Source organism: Maniola jurtina, chromosome 25 (assembly GCF_905333055.1).
Source record: "Maniola jurtina chromosome 25, ilManJurt1.1, whole genome shotgun sequence".
NCBI lineage: Eukaryota > Metazoa > Arthropoda > Insecta > Lepidoptera > Nymphalidae > Maniola > Maniola jurtina.
Window position 1 is genome coordinate 4563957 of NC_060053.1, and position 15367 is coordinate 4579323.

Here is a 15367-nt window from a genome sequence, read left to right on the forward strand (position 1 = left end):
TTGGTCTCTGTAGCGCAGACGCTTCATATCTTCTACTGTCACGGTCTTTAAGTGCAATTTTTACATTAAAACAACTTACATCAGCCTGATTTTTATCCTGCAATGCGGTTTGTCGCAATGTGCGCATGTCTTAAAAGTACATTAATTAAAAATATCAACACACTCGTGCAGTCAAAAAATTATAGTTGACAACGCCTGAAACGTGTCATCTCCGCAGTGTGTGAATGCCTTTATAGTTCACACCGACAGAGAAACCGATAGACCAAATCACGCGTTACCTCTCTTTTACTGCAAAATGAAACAGCACTATATAAAAATAATATGCATGAAAGAGGTGGCGCGTCCCTTTACGGCACTCTCTATGAGAGAGACAAAGAGAGAATAGTTTACGCGATAGAGATGCTATTACAGCGCTGTACAAACTGAATTGCACTTTATTGTGTGGTAACAAGGGTTGCTATTTATTTAAATGTCTTGAGGAGTGAACCTTCTGTACTGTAAGATACTATTAAGTATTCTATTTTTTTTTCTTCTCTCGTCTGGCTTTATACTGATTAGCCAATGTCAAGTTTGTAGTTATTTGTAACAAGTTACGGAAACTATACAAGTATGGACCCCGTCTGTGCCGGCGCTCGCCGACACACGCACGGCACCCCCTTAGAGCGCTTTCCAGTCAGTTTTAACAAAAAAAAAAAAACACTCCAAAAAGGCAGAGCACGCCCGCCAGCTAACTAACACCAATACAGGCGAAGTCCTTAAGTATTCTATGGTCATACCACCGTACCCGGTTACATTGTGCCTTTGTATATTGGTTTCTCTGTCTACGCTTCATACACTGCATAGTATGAGATATCTCACCAAAATAGATATAATTCGAGAATCAAAATAATATCAAAGTAAAATGGACCTAAGTCCCTTGATTTAAAGTCAAAAATTTAATACCACTGATTTTAATGTCACAACGTTTCCACTTGGAGCGCTGGCTGTAGATTTATAAACAAGATTGAGCTTTAAAGCAAGGTTGTTAAGATCCATTTTACTTTAACACTGAAGTGTTTCCATAATCGAATTCTATCGAACGTTGGTGAGATGTAAAATCTTAGAAGGGGTTAGTTCCTTGTATTACAGACACGAATCTCGTCTACCTATTTGTGAAATGCGAATAGCAAAATACGGAGTTTAACAGGGCTCTCTCCGTCACTCGCTTCATACAATCGTAGTTCCAATTTCATTTGAATATTAAGCAACCAAAGTCCATGAAATTTTGCAGACATATTCTAGAAACTAATATCTGTGTCTGTGGTGATTTAGATTTTTCTAAAAATATGTAGTTTTAAAAGTACAGGGGCTCAAAGATTTGTATGAAAATGTTTAAGACCGCCTTACTTTGAAACCGAATATTTTAACAGAAATCTGGAAAACCACAGACATAGATATTAGTTTCTAGAATATGTCTGCATTTCATGGACTTTGGTTGCTTAATATTCAAATGAAATTGGTACTACGTTTGTATGAAGCGAGTGACGGAGAGACCCCTCTTAAAATTTTAACGTTAGAATAATCGTTAGAAAAATCTGCAAAATAAGAAGCTATATACGTTAACCTACCTACCTGTAATCTAATAACGCCTTTTTTATACAAATAACGCAATACATTTCAGAAGTAATAATAATACATTCATTGTCTTCTAGGGTATTTATTTTTTCTACACACTAATAGACTAGGTATATAATAATAAAAATATAAATAATTACATAGGTACATACATAATCTGTGAGAACTTCATAAATTTTTGACCAACTTTTCTGTTTCCTTGTATATTATTACCTATATCTAGTATTCTTTAGCGTCACACAAAACCAATGTATTTTATCTGCTAATAACACAATAAAAAATAAGATTTTTTGTATTTATTATTATTATTATTATTATTAAATAAAGTTATATTTCCAAGTGACTTTTTGTTTTTTTTTTTTAATGCGGACACCATTGAAATTGAAATTAAAGGACTTTTTGGATCGAACCAAAAATAAATTGACTAAGCTTTGAACCTCAACATAGGTCCAGGAAACATGAAGAAATATTAACCATGGAGTAAAATAGGCTACTTTTTTAACCGACTTTTAAAAAATGGAGGTTTAAACTCCTAACCTAACCTACCTACCGACAAATGAAGTAAAAATCTTTTATGCAGTACGTACAGCTAACTGAGTATCTGGTACCTTTAATCATAAAATGGAAATGATTTTCCGAGAAATCTTGATAGCGCGAGCCGTAGCGAAATCAATTAACCATACCAATACCTAGGTAGGTGCCTAGTGCCTACCTTACGTTGATCAATATTTCGCTATGCTTGTTTATTATATTTGCTTATACTTCCTTACTAAGGTAAGTTGCGTTAATATTTTCTAGATATTAAGGAACGGATTGATTTATGTCGACTCATAATGCCTAGGTAAGTGCACTAGGTCGTATGACCTATTGAATCTATAGATACATATAATAAAATTGTAGAAAAGTGGTGTCTGTACAATGGAAATATATAAAAAAAAAGTAGCAGGGGTTGTTATTATATCGATGCCGAACCCGAAATTGTAATTAAATTTTTTTTGTCTGTTTGTCTGTGTATTTGTGCACGCTAATATCAGAAACGGCTTATTCGATTTAGATACGGTTTTCACTAGTATATTGTAGTAAGCTTCACTTAACATTTAGTGTTTATTTCATGTCAATCGGTTCATAAATTAAAAAGTTATGTCAATTTAAAGAATCACGGCGAACATTTTTAACGTACATGCTGCCCGAAAAGTTACTATTCCACGCGAACGAAGTCGCGGGCACAGCTAGTATTAAATAAGTATTTAGGTAGCTATATAACATAATTAACTCGTAAAAGTTAGAAGTGCATGCCCGGGATTGAACCCCAGACTTCCAGAATAGGAACATAGGATAGGAGGCCGACGTTTAAGGTGCCCACGCACTTGAACTGCACTGCAGCGGAACTGCGCGTCGCGTCAGCGCCCCGCACGATATTCTCTCCAGCCGCGCGGCGCGGCAGTGACGTAGGCGCGTCGCGGCTGGAGAGAATATCGTACGGGGCGCTGACGCGACGCGCAGTTCCGCTGCAGTGCAGTTCAAGTGCGTGGGCACCTTAAACCCTAAGTTATCACCGCTCATGTTATGTACGTTTTAAACAATTAAATATCAAGTACTAGCTGAAGATAACGGTGAAGGAAACATCATGAGGAAGCCTGAATATCTGAGAATTCTCCATGTTCTCAAAAAAGTGTGGGAGTTTGCTGGGATCGAACCCCCGATCTTCCGAATAGGAGGCGGACGTCTCAACCACTAACCTATCACTCTTTTTTATTTACTTTAGCATCACACTATCACACTAATATTATAAAGGAGAAAGTTTGTATGTGTGTGTGTGTGTGTGTGTATGTTTGTTACTCCTTCACGCAAAAAGTACTGGACGGATTGTGCTGAAATTTAAATTGGAGATACGAGTAGATTATACCCTGGATTAGCACATAGGCTACTTTTTATCCCGGAAGATCAAAGAGTTCCCACGGGAATTTTAAAAACCTACATCCACGCGAACGAAGTCGCGGGTATCAGCTAGTAGGTAATATAATAGTACTTACTGAAAAATTCTTTCAGCTCAATCCAACAATGAGTCAATTCAACGAGCACATAGATTTGCAAAAAGTAGCCGAAATAATGTTCAAAAATGAAAAATATAACGTCCTAAAACCAACCATACACATCATCAAAGACCATTTTGTGGAATTCATACAAAAAAGACATAATATAGATACTTCTGAACGCATGTTTCTCGACAGAAACGGACTTCGACACATTTGGAAGGGACTGGAAATTCCAAGACTAAAAAATTTAAGAAAAGCTGATGTTACACACAGAGCAATCGATGATAAGAACGCAAATAATAATATTACTGCTGCTATTGATACAGATATCAAAAAAAGTAATAAAAAAGATAATAGACATAGAAAAGGTAATAAAAGAGCGAGAAAAACAACTACCACAGCAGTCCCAGAACCAATAAGACCGAGCTTAAGGGACGATGAAGTAGTGGTAAAGACAACATTCTTCTGTCCGTTCTTTGGTGTTGTTCGGATGTCTACACGCGTTCACAAGTTTGAAGAAAATGAAAATATTACAAGGCGGTTCAATACTATCAATGACTGAGCTAAACAAGCAATAAACTAAAAATCTATAAGTAAAAGACAATCCACATAGGCATAGATTTAATGCATATTTAGATCTTATTCCATACAGATCTTCTGAAACACGCTGTATTCAATGTACATACTTATTATTCTTTATATACTTTGGAATAATCCTGCAAAGAAAGAAAAGTTAATCAATAAAGACCTTATAATTATTTGACAATGATTCTTTATTTTATACTTTCCTAGTTTACTTTTTGTACATAAACAAAACTAATTCAATCGTTTTCCATTGATTTCTTGCTTAAATTATTTTCCAGATCATTTGCTCTAGTTGTCTCATCTTTCGCAGCATCATTCATAAATCGTCTATTAAATCTTCTGGTCATGTATGGATCTTCATCATGATTATCGAACTTATAAGCATTGAATGTATTCATGAAACCATTGACAGCAGTTTTAAATGCTCTTCTGTAACTGGTAACTGGCATTCTTCGTCTAAGCATTACAACTGGTTCAAAAGGTATGATCATACCGGCTGCACTTGCTATAAGAGGGATCAGTGGTGCAGGAAAGTAGAATGATACGATTTCCATGAATCCATTCACTACACAAGTGCCTATGTTCCTTATAACTGTATTGACTTTAGGTGTCTCTATTAATTTTGTCATTTGAATTTTTATTTTCCTGTAAATTTTGCTTACAACATTTTCTTTTACATTAGCAACATCGGTTACTGATTTGTTAATCGCAGTATCAGGTTCTTCATCAAATATTTCATTATTTTCATCAATTTCTTCAAGGGTTTCAGGTTTTTTACTACTTGTAGTAGTAGAGTTAGTAGTGTGATTACTTGTAGTAGATGTTACTTTTTCGAATTGATCATTAATCTCTGGCTGAAGTTGAGGCTACGATAAAGGATTAAGTACTATAAACTCCCTATTTATCCACACTCCATACTGAATATTATAAATGCGAAAGTGTTTCTTTCTGTCTGTCTGTCTGTCTGCTACCTTTTCACAGCCCAACAGTGTAACCGATTCTGACGAAATTTGGTACAGGGTTAGCTTATATCCCGGGGACGGACATAGGCTACTTTTTATCCCGGAAAATCAAAGAGTTCCCACGGGATTCCTAAAGACCCACCCACTTAACCGATTTGTATGTTTGGTACCCAAGTACCTTGCGTCCCTGTAATCGAAACAGGTAACTTTTTATCCCCGAAAATCAATCAGTTCCCACGGGATCTATAAAAATCTACATCCACGCGAACGAAGTCGCGGGCATCCTCTAGTTTTAAATAAAAATCTATCTTACGTAATTGCTTAAATCAAGCTTACATAATAATGTACTTACAGCAGATGAGACAATGTTAATAAATATAAATAAAAACAATTCTGAGAAAAATGATTTCATCTTAAAAGTTGACAATTTTTAAATAAACATACATAAAAAAGTGGAGGCAATTTCCGTATAATAAAATTTCATGAACCAGATTTGAGTGCGATGTTTTTATAACTCTGGGCATTTTTATTACAGTAAGAAAATAATAGAAAAATCATGATTTTACACATAAAGAGAATATTAAAAAAGAAACAACATTATTCTTGTAAACAATAACTCTGTAAGTTATAGGTGTTTATTTTAATCAATGAATTTTAAGTATAAAAAATTAAGTATATTTTGAAAATATTGTGAGAAACAAATTATTGCTAGAGGAATATTTTGAAGGACCATTATAATTATTGTTCTTGAATTACGAGTATGGCGCTACAATATTTAAGGAATTTACGAAAATTCCGATATTTCAACACCGTCGAAATTATTCCACTATGATTCATAGGTATTTCAATTAAAAACTGTGTTATTTCTGAAGAATCTAGTGCCTATCTAAAGGTTTAATTAATTCCTCCTAGATACGGCTAACTAAGTAACTAATAACCGTGAAATAAGAAAGAAAAATCAAATCTACTTTGTCTTTGGACCAAAAAAGTCGACGATGAATTTTTTTATTATTATTTTATTACTAGCATTTCTTATTATGAACACCATTGCACAGGTCAGTATGTCTTTTAATTTATGTTCTACGCTACTAAGTTTGTATTAAATTTCAGTTGTTCTGGGTAGATTTTCTTTAGAAATTATAATACGTGAAACTCGGACACCTTCCTGAAAATGTCCCATCAAAATCGGTTCATCAGTTTCGAAGACTATTGATTGCTTCGTTGGTGTAACTGTAGGTGTAAGCATGTTCGACTGCGGATGACAAGGTCCTGGATTCGATTCAAAGATTGGGTCAGAAATAGGTAGGGAGAACATTAAAATGTTTGTACCCAATGGTTTGTTCCCAATTGAAGCCTCAATAGCTCAACGGTTATAGGAGCGGACTGAAATCCGAAAGGTCGGCGGTTCAAACCCCACCCGTTGCACTATTGCCGTACCCACTCCTAGCACAAGCTTAAAGCTTAGTTGGAGGGGAAAGGGGAATGTTAGTCATGATTAAAAATGGCTAATATTCTTAAAACAAATAAAATGTTTTTTAACAATCCCAAATATGTAGAGTGCTTTTTTCAATGGCCTAAGGCATTACCATCTCAACCTGCCCATGAGTCTCCTCTCAGAATGACACGGTCTTAGGCCATAGTCCATCGAGCGAATTAGTAGCATAGTACGAAGCATGCAGTTCCTCACAATGTCATAGGTCTGAAGGTTGGGCCTCGATAGCTCAACGGTTGAGGAGCGGACTGACTTCCGAAAGGTCGGCGGTTCAAACCCCACCCGTTGCACTATTGTCGGACCCACTTCTGGCACAAGCTTTACGCTTAATTGGAGGGGAAAGGGGAGTATCAGTCATGATTAGCATGGCTAATATAAATTTTTTAAAGTTAGAGATGCCACGGGATCGAAACCCTCCGAATATGAGGCTGACTTGACGTCTAAAACCACTAGGCTATTACCGCTTTTCTAATAAGTAATATTGATAAATCTTTATTACACGCGATCCTTGATTCGATATAAACCGAAGCACATAAATGCTCTCACCCCATATCAATACTCTGTAGTATCTACTCGTAATAAAAGAAATGCTTCTCTTGTGTCATATCAGGCTTTCTTTCAAGTCACTCACTCGATTGGAATGGCCCGTAAAAAGGCCCCCAATTTCTCTTAACATTTTTCTTTTGGATACTTTTTACGGGTGTTCTCTTGTTAGTAGATACTTAGTTATTATCAAGATTTGATGTGGAAAACATTCATAGGTCAAAGTATTCTTCCGTTTCGCGTCATCATTCCTCATACGCATGGCTAAGGTTTGGAATACTCTTCCGCGATCTGTATTTCCTATCAATTACAATCCAGGTATCTTTAAAACACGAGTGAATAGGCACCTTCTAGGTAAACGCGTCCCATCTTAGACCACATCATCACTTTCCATCGGGTGTGATTGTGGTCAAGTGCTTGCCTATAGTGAATAAAAAAATCCAGATTGAAGTTAATGAACCCTGATTTAATTAGACCTGTAAGAATTATAATTATTATTAAAATCGTTCCATGACTCTAGAGACTAAACGAGTGCCTAGAGCGCCAAAAAAGGACAAGCAAACATACCTATTAAATACCTATAGATTGAGGAACTCATTAACCACCCCTTTGTATTGCGCAGTCGGGTAAAAAGAAAAGTAGGTTTTATTGGCTTGTGTCTGCCTGCCTGGGGCGTCAACAAGTTTAAATGCGACATAATTTTTTTTTTGATTTTTTTGATTTTTGAAATTTCAGGTACCCTATGACTACATACCATTGGGTAGGAAATCTCGCGATCGGCCGCGGCCCTACGCTTCGGACGTCAATCTGAATTATGAACGACTTTACCCCGCACGGCGTAAATATCTCGATTAGTAAAGTTTTAATTATAAGCATTGGTATTGGTTACTTTATCATTTAAATTATCGTAATCGAAAAGACATAAAATAAATAAAACTTCTTCAAAAACAAGCTTTTAATTTTTTTTTGTAATTTTTTATATTTAAGTAAGTGTTTATAGTATTTGTGAATATTGTGAATATTAAAATTTAACATTTTTACTAAAAAAAAAAACTTAGTAAATAAGTTTAGATTCTTTAATTAAATTAAGCTAGCGCCATGAAAAAATGATTTTTCAATTTTCAGTTAGGACTATGATTAAGATCGCTGACATAATGCAGTTGGGTTTTCACGGAAAGTGAATTTTCGCACTTATTCATTCATATTCATCATTAGAAGTGCAAAAATTAGCTTTCTGTGAAACGAAGCAAACAATTGTTTGCTATATTAATTTAACTATAGTTTGCAACAGCTCGACATGGCAATAGGGGTATGAGGCGGGGAGACGCCCCGCACACCCGCTATCTTGCACCGGGTTATGTATTTGTACATATGTAGTCCATATGTTTTCCCTTCTAACACGCAGCCAAGTGAGTCTTCTCGCTCGCACGCTCTTTAGCGTATTAGCTCGGCTACCCGAGCGTGTCCATGACATGACCTACATGACCGTGTGAGCGTGAAATAAACAATAAACGGGATTAAATGTTATACAATTCCCAAGCTTTATGAGGTTTTACTTCATGATTTTATATTATATGAAAAGGCTTTCACGTGAATTTTTCACATGCTACTTAGGTATGAAATAGATGGACTAATAGACGGACTTTTTCATACCTAGGTAGTCCCAGGTATGAAAAAAGAGGTTGTTTGATAAAAAAAAACATCTTCACACAGCACGCTTCAACACTTTATTATCAAACACAAATACACACTGAATTATTACATAATATCACTTTTAATTCTAAAATTAGTGGGATTCGTTTAATTTATGCGCAAACATTTAATACCTCTCAGTATGCAAAGCTTATATATTCCGTCCTTATATTATTTTCTATAAGATTTTCTTCTGTAAAACGCACAGTTGCATAGACCTCCTCTTGGTGGACAAATGGCATAAAACGGGATACCGGAGCCGCTGGGGTGTGAAAACCACTTCAAGAGACATTAATAGCTCGTTCACACAAGCTGCGTAAGCGTAGACGTAGCGCGTACCATTGCGTTGTAATGTATGGAAGTATATGAAACATGGCACACCGCTTGCGTAAAGCGTGGACGTATGCGTAACCCGGTGTGTTAGGGGTTTACGCGCGTCACTACGCACGTGTCACGTGTACGTGCTTGGTGTGAATCGGCCTTTATGGGTGATCTACCAAGTGCTCTTTCTGGAACTACTAGACATATATCGAGTATATCATATAGGAAATAACATAGTGGACGGGGTAAACTGGTTTAGGGATGGTTGCTAGACGCACGCAAGGTAGCCACTAGCTCGTCGAGGTTGACATTGGAAGGCACGGGTGATGCTAACTCAGCATATCTATCCGTGTAATCCGGGGATCTGTCCTGCAGTTGAGCCTAGAAAAGAACGAATAAACGAATACTTTTATTGCACCACACGGATTAAAAAACCGGCCAAATGCGAGTCTGACTCGCGCACCGAGGATTCCGTACTCGGCTATTTTTCCGACCTTTTGCACGATAAATCAAACTATTATGATGTATCTAAAAGTCAGTTTTAAAATGTACAGATATGATATGATACCCCACTTGATATCTTACTTTGAAAATTGAAAATAATTTACACTTACATAAACACTTTTTTGTGCTGAAACAATTTCACGGTTTACGTGAAACTGTTTCCTACCTATCTGCCAAATTTCATGGTTCTGGGTCAACGGGAAGTACTCTATAGGTTTTCTTGACAGACACGACAGATGGACAGATAGTCAGACAGACAACAAAGCGATTTTATTAGGGTCCCGTTTTTCTTTTTGAGGTACGGAACCCTAAAAACCTGTCAAATGTGAGTCCGACTCGCACAAAAGGGGTTGCGTACTATCGTAAACAAATAGGTAGCACTTTTTTTTATAGTGGCCAAATTTTTTTTTTATTAGTGAGCAGCAATATACGTCATTCTGTGAAAATTTCAACCTATTACGGTTCATGAGATTGCCCGCTGACGGACGTACGAATGGATAGACAGTGGAGGCTTAGTAATAGAGCCACGTTGGCACCCTTCGAGTACGGAACCTTAAAAAAGGTAAGTTAAATTTTTTTTGCAAAAAATTGCATTTTTTTTTTATGTATGCTCATCCATTCATATCATTCATCATTATCATTATAATTGATATCATTGTTTGTATGTATTTGGGCCGAATTGAGAACCTCCTTTTTGAAAGTCAGTTAAAAATTTCTTACCATCGCAGAGCAAAGCAAAGCCACTAAGACAACAAGTAACGTTAACCACTTCATCTTGCCTCCAATGTGACCATTTGACAGCCTCGTACCTTTATATCAAGCCTGTTTGATATCCGTGCCATTTAATTTGACGAAATCAGTTCACAGTTGACGCCTGTTTAGTAAACCGATTCGGTATGGATACGTGATTGAAATAATATTTAGGTATGTGTGTGGAGAGAGAGGAGAGAGAATATTTAATTAAAATTCAATGGTATGTTTAAATATACACATATCAATTTGAAATCTCTTCGGTTAAAATTGTTTTACAAATCTTTTTTTGCCAATTTTATATTATTAACAAAGTTTAAAACCAACACCTAAATGACTAATCACAACTTAGTGAAACTATAAATATATATCATCACATAGTTTTCTTCTTTTATACTATTCCCAAGCTATGTCGGTCGGCTCTTATCTTTTTCTTCCACTCACTTCTGTCATACGTCAACACATTTTCCACCTCTTTTACACACATATCCTCTTTCACGCAATCCCTCCACCTTTTCTTTGGTCTTCCTCTCCTCTTTGTGGTGTTATATTATTGGCACCGACTTAGGTCCCGATTTCTATGTCTTAGGCCTGTAACCTGTACCTGTAACACCTGTAAGTTTAACTCACGTAAGTAACTTACATGATTAACTTACGACTTACATGCGTAACGAACACACATAAAAGTACTTTTACCTTAGTAAATTTGTTACTAAGGCTGTGGCTATAGTTATCATCCTACAGGCAAAGCCGTACCGCCAAGCGATTGAGCGTTCCGGTACGCCCGTGTAGAAAACGAGAAACCAATAAGGCGTACGTGTTTAGTAAGACAGCCATACCGCTCCCAAGTTTGCACACTTCCATCTTAGACTGCATCATCACTTACCACCAGGTGATATTGCAGTCAAGGACTGACTTATAAAGGAAATACAAAAAGTAAGAAAATCTCATTCTTTATTCAACTAGAATAAATCTCCACAAAATAGACAACAATCTCAATAATGGCGGACACGGCGAGCACTATGCACGTTACGACACGACTATAGGTCTTGAGACGACTTAGTATCGTGTCGTCGTAGGCTTGGCGTCGTTGTCGTGTCGCAAGCACTGTGTTCCATGCTTCCTGTAATTAAAAACCTTTTAGCTTACTTTACCTAATAATAATTCAAAGAACGCCATTGTATGTTCAATTTCAAAGTCGTGGAAACTAAATGATGTCAAAGTAAGGTTGTCTTCATACTAGAGCGTTGGAGTCGCATGAATAGACGCATGACGGATTAATTCACAAGGATTTCTTAACTTCGGCCAATATTTTATTTTTATTCATAATCATGGATCATGGAAATAATCATACTCGTAATTTTTATTTATAGGAATACTAACTTATGCACTTTACTGGTGGCCAAAATTTAACGCTAACCTTACGTAACTTTAACCTCCTGTCATGCAACCGAATTTTAATTAATTGCTATTTAGGGCATAGCGTGAGTAGTTTTTGTGAAACTTGCCTTATCCGGGACGAATGCTGGATTCAATTCTTGGGGCATTAACGCTGATTGAGCATCGGCTTCATTCTGTATTTTCTGCATAAAAATACATAATACAAGTGTAAATTAAAAATTTATAACACCCCCGACAAGTGAAGGTTACAGTAACTAGAAAAGAGCTGACAACTTTCAAATGGCTGAACCGATTTTCTTGGATTATAGCTAAGAACACTCTCAATCAAGCCACCTTTCAAACAAAAAAAACTAAATTAAAATCGGTTCATTAGTTTAGGAGCTACGATGCCACAGACAGATACCGCCCCTCTTTTTAGGTCGGGGGTTAATTATTGAGCCCATATTAAACATACATTGAAGTGGTGATAGTCTAGTGGCAAAGACATCGGTCTTCTAGGCGGGTTGTTCCAGGTTCGATCTTGGGTACGCATTTCTAACTTTTCGGGCTTTGTGAAGGAAAACATCATGAGGAAGCCAGCGTGCCAGAGAGTTCTCCATAGTATTCTCAAAGGTGTGTAAAGCCTGCCTTATTAGGCCAGCGTGGTATAGTATAGCCAAACCCATCTATTCAGAGAGGAGATCCGAGTTCAGTAGTGGGCCGGGCCATGGGCTGATGATGATGATGATGTATAAGTCTTATCTTTTAACCACTGGTAATTTTCAGACCTTAGATAAGTATGCCCACCTTTATAAAAACACTAGATCATGCCCGCAGCTTCGCCCGCGTGGATTGATCAGATCCCCTGCATCAGGATTGAGGAGTTGGAATCCAAATTTTTTAAGGAACAATGTCGTAAAGTTCCTCTATCGATTAAATAAAAATTACGCAAATCGGTTCAGAAATCTCGGAGATATCAGTGCATAGGTAGAAAAACACAACTCCTCCATTTTTAAAAAGTAGCCTATGTTACTCTTTGGTTAATCTTCTGTCTGTGAAAGTCCTGTCAAAATAGGTTCAGCCATTCCGAAGGTTAGCCCGTTCAAACAGACAGTCACTTCAATTTTATTTATTAGTATAGATACGCCACTATTATACGCCGGTCCACTACTAAGCACGGCTCCCCACTTAGAATGAGAATAGTCTATAAACTGAAAGGATGTTATATAAAAGCCAGCAATATATTATAGACTCATCGGTATATTGCACGCTGAAATTGATATTGTCTGTTTTATGTAGACGGGGAAATTTACTGTTGATGTTTCCTTCCATACAAGCACCCTCGCGAGCAATAAAGGTTGGTCATTGAGTTAAATAGCTCAAGAGGAGCATTTCCATTTTTAGGGTTTCGTACCTCAAAACGAAAAACGGAACCCTTATCGCTTTGTTGTCTGTCTGTCGGTCTGTCTGTCAAGAAACCTATAGGGTACTTCCCGTTGTCCTAGAATCATGAAATTTGGCAAGTCGATAGATCTTATAGCACAAGTACAGGAATAAATCTCAAAGCCCCGAATATGTGGTTACATCTTTAAAAAATGTGTTTTAAAGTAAGATAACTATACCAAGTGGGGTATCATATGAAAGGGCTTTACCTGTACATTCTAAAACAGATTTTTATTTATTTTTATGTATATAATTTTGATTTATCGTGCAAAATGTTGTCACGATTGTTCCTTCACCGTTAAAGCAAGTGATATTTAATTGCTCAAAAACTCTGAAAAGTTAGAGATGCGTGCCCGGGATCGAACCTGCGGCCCCCGAAAAGAAGACCAACGTCCTAACTACTAGGCTATCATCGCTCGTCATGCGATCTTGTATAATCGCCGAGCAACCGCCGAGTTTCTTGCTGGCTCTTCTCGGTAGGAACGGCATTCCGAACCAGTGGTAGATCATTTTGGCGATTCAAAAGCACTTGTAAAAGTTTAATTGAATAAAAATATTTTGAATTTGAATTTGAGTAAGTAGAAAATAGTCTTGTTTGAGGCCGCTTCAGACATGTCTCTAGTAATATGACAACTCTCTGATATTACCGGTCAATTGATTTTTAGGTTCCGTGTATAGACATATTGAACTTCTAGCCCTATTTCCTCTACACTGATGCTGCACGGCTAATGTAAGTAGGTACAGACTACAGTCAAAGGTAAGTCGTTAAAGCACCATTCGCGTGGCACGGTTATGCACATGCGTTAGGTGTGTGTGGCGTGTATATAGAAAAGGGTCATAAATGCGACAGGATTTTGATGCAATGTTTTCTCGGAATTGCTACCTACTCGAATTCTGAGGCCGACCGTCAGAAATTCGACGAAGCAGTCTTAACAGGGCTCTCTCCGTCACTTACTCCATACAATCGTAACCCCAATTTCATTTGAAATATTCAAATATTTGGTTGCTTAATATTAAGCAACCAAAGTCCATGAAATTTTGCAGACATATTCTAGAAACTAATATCTGAGCCTGTGGTGTTTTAGATTTTTGTAAAAATATGTAGTTTTAAAATTACAGGGGCTCAAAGATTTGTATGTGAATTTTTAAGACCGCGTAACTTTGAAACCGAATATTTTAACGGAAATCTGGAAAACCACAGGCATAGATGTTGCCGGAACGTTTCTACGAAATTCCATTGAGTATGATTGGTTAGTATTCCAATGAGAGACGAACTACGTTTGTATGGAGCGAGTGACGGAGAGACCCCTCTTAACGGACGTTAGTGCGATAAGTGCGGGTAGAAGGTGCGACCCAAACTGGCCTACGTTGAAAAGTCAACAGTTAGGGCCCTACGTTTAAAAGTCGTCGTGCCCGTCATTTACCACGAGGTCAAAGGCGTCGGACTACTGGGTCTCTCTTTATACTGTGACAATAGTATAGATTATTATGTTTAAAAAAAGTTGAAAACTAAAACCTGACTACGATCGTCTTAATAAACGCTGCACTGGAATATTATACCTAATAGTGTTTTTGTTGGTGTATTTTAATGTTGCAGCACATTTAAATACTAATGAATTTTCTCCTCTTTCATTTGACATCCCACTCGATACATCAGAAAAAAAAATTGTAGACCACCCCTTTTTTTGATGCAACATCTGTTAGGTTAGGTTAGGTCAATTTTATTCGTATAAAATATAGCCTATGTCACCCGGACCTTTACAATAAATTGACACCCCGCCCAGTAGTTTAGGTGCTACGGTGGAACACACAGAATCTGGATACAAACATACACACATACATACATACATACACTGCTAAAATCATAACCCTTCCTTTTGGTTTATAGGTCAGGTAAAAAACTTACGCCTCTATGCCCTTGCACTAAAACAAATAGCACTAATAAAGAGAGTGCTTTAAACATTTTAAATTCGCGGAGTAAATAAAAACAAAACTATTTTGTTTGCTTGAGAAAATCCCATTCCATTTTCGTGGAAAACATTATA

General features: G+C 36.9%; 3 protein-coding genes and 1 long non-coding RNA gene across 7 annotated transcripts; 2 read left to right on the forward strand and 2 right to left on the reverse strand.

Annotated features, from left to right (window-relative positions):
* Nucleotides 1-2200: 2200 nt before the first annotated feature.
* Nucleotides 2201-4416, forward strand: LOC123878150. The gene is made up of 2 exons (XM_045925250.1): nt 2201-2388; nt 3664-4416. Exons 1-2 carry the CDS (start codon nt 2350-2352, stop codon nt 4210-4212), a joined length of 588 nt encoding a protein of 195 aa, XP_045781206.1. The 5' UTR covers nt 2201-2349; the 3' UTR covers nt 4213-4416.
* Nucleotides 4417-4439: 23 nt separating this feature from the next.
* LOC123878148 lies at nt 4440-6027 on the reverse strand. 2 transcript variants are annotated; one of them, XM_045925249.1, is made up of 2 exons: nt 5928-6027; nt 4440-5101 (listed from the first exon to the last, which is right to left on the reverse strand). In XM_045925249.1, exons 1-2 carry the CDS (start codon nt 5928-5930, stop codon nt 4472-4474), a joined length of 633 nt encoding a protein of 210 aa, XP_045781205.1. In that variant the 5' UTR covers nt 5931-6027; the 3' UTR covers nt 4440-4471. The 2 variants fall into 2 exon arrangements, with proteins under 2 accessions (XP_045781205.1, XP_045781204.1); XM_045925248.1 differs by lacking the exon at nt 5928-6027 and adding an exon at nt 5550-5724.
* On the forward strand, nt 5733-8174 carry LOC123878154. 3 transcript variants are annotated; one of them, XR_006798766.1, is made up of 3 exons: nt 5733-5817; nt 6110-6252; nt 7968-8174. It is a non-coding gene; the product is annotated as an uncharacterized LOC123878154 (long non-coding RNA). The 3 variants fall into 3 exon arrangements; XR_006798767.1 differs by lacking the exon at nt 5733-5817 and adding an exon at nt 5957-6036; XR_006798768.1 differs by lacking the exon at nt 5733-5817 and adding an exon at nt 5964-6036 and having other exon boundaries at nt 6090-6252.
* Nucleotides 8175-11436: 3262 nt separating this feature from the next.
* LOC123878153 lies at nt 11437-15310 on the reverse strand. The gene is made up of 3 exons (XM_045925256.1): nt 15229-15310; nt 12008-12082; nt 11437-11622 (listed from the first exon to the last, which is right to left on the reverse strand). Exons 1-3 carry the CDS (start codon nt 15283-15285, stop codon nt 11458-11460), a joined length of 297 nt encoding a protein of 98 aa, XP_045781212.1. The 5' UTR covers nt 15286-15310; the 3' UTR covers nt 11437-11457.
* Between the last annotated feature and the right edge of the window lie 57 nt (nt 15311-15367).

Coding starts and splice junctions, on each gene's coding strand:
- LOC123878150 (XM_045925250.1), top strand. CDS start 2,350: ATGCTTGTTTATTATATTTGCTTATACTTCCTTACTAAG. Junction 2,389..3,663: donor GCTTATACTTCCTTACTAAG/GTAAGTTGCGTT, acceptor AAATTCTTTCAG/CTCAATCCAACAATGAGTCA.
- LOC123878148 (XM_045925248.1), bottom strand. CDS start 5,609: ATGAAATCATTTTTCTCAGAATTGTTTTTATTTATATTTATTAACATT. Junction 5,102..5,549: donor TTAACATTGTCTCATCTGCT/GTAAGTACATTA, acceptor CCTTTATCGTAG/CCTCAACTTCAGCCAGAGAT.
- LOC123878153 (XM_045925256.1), bottom strand. CDS start 15,285: ATGTTTAAAGCACTCTCTTTATTAGTGCTATTTGTTTTAGTGCAAGGG. Junction 12,083..15,228: donor TAGTGCAAGGGCATAGAGGC/GTAAGTTTTTTA, acceptor ATTTTTATGCAG/AAAATACAGAATGAAGCCGA. Junction 11,623..12,007: donor CAGCATTCGTCCCGGATAAG/GCAAGTTTCACA, acceptor TTTTAATTACAG/GAAGCATGGAACACAGTGCT.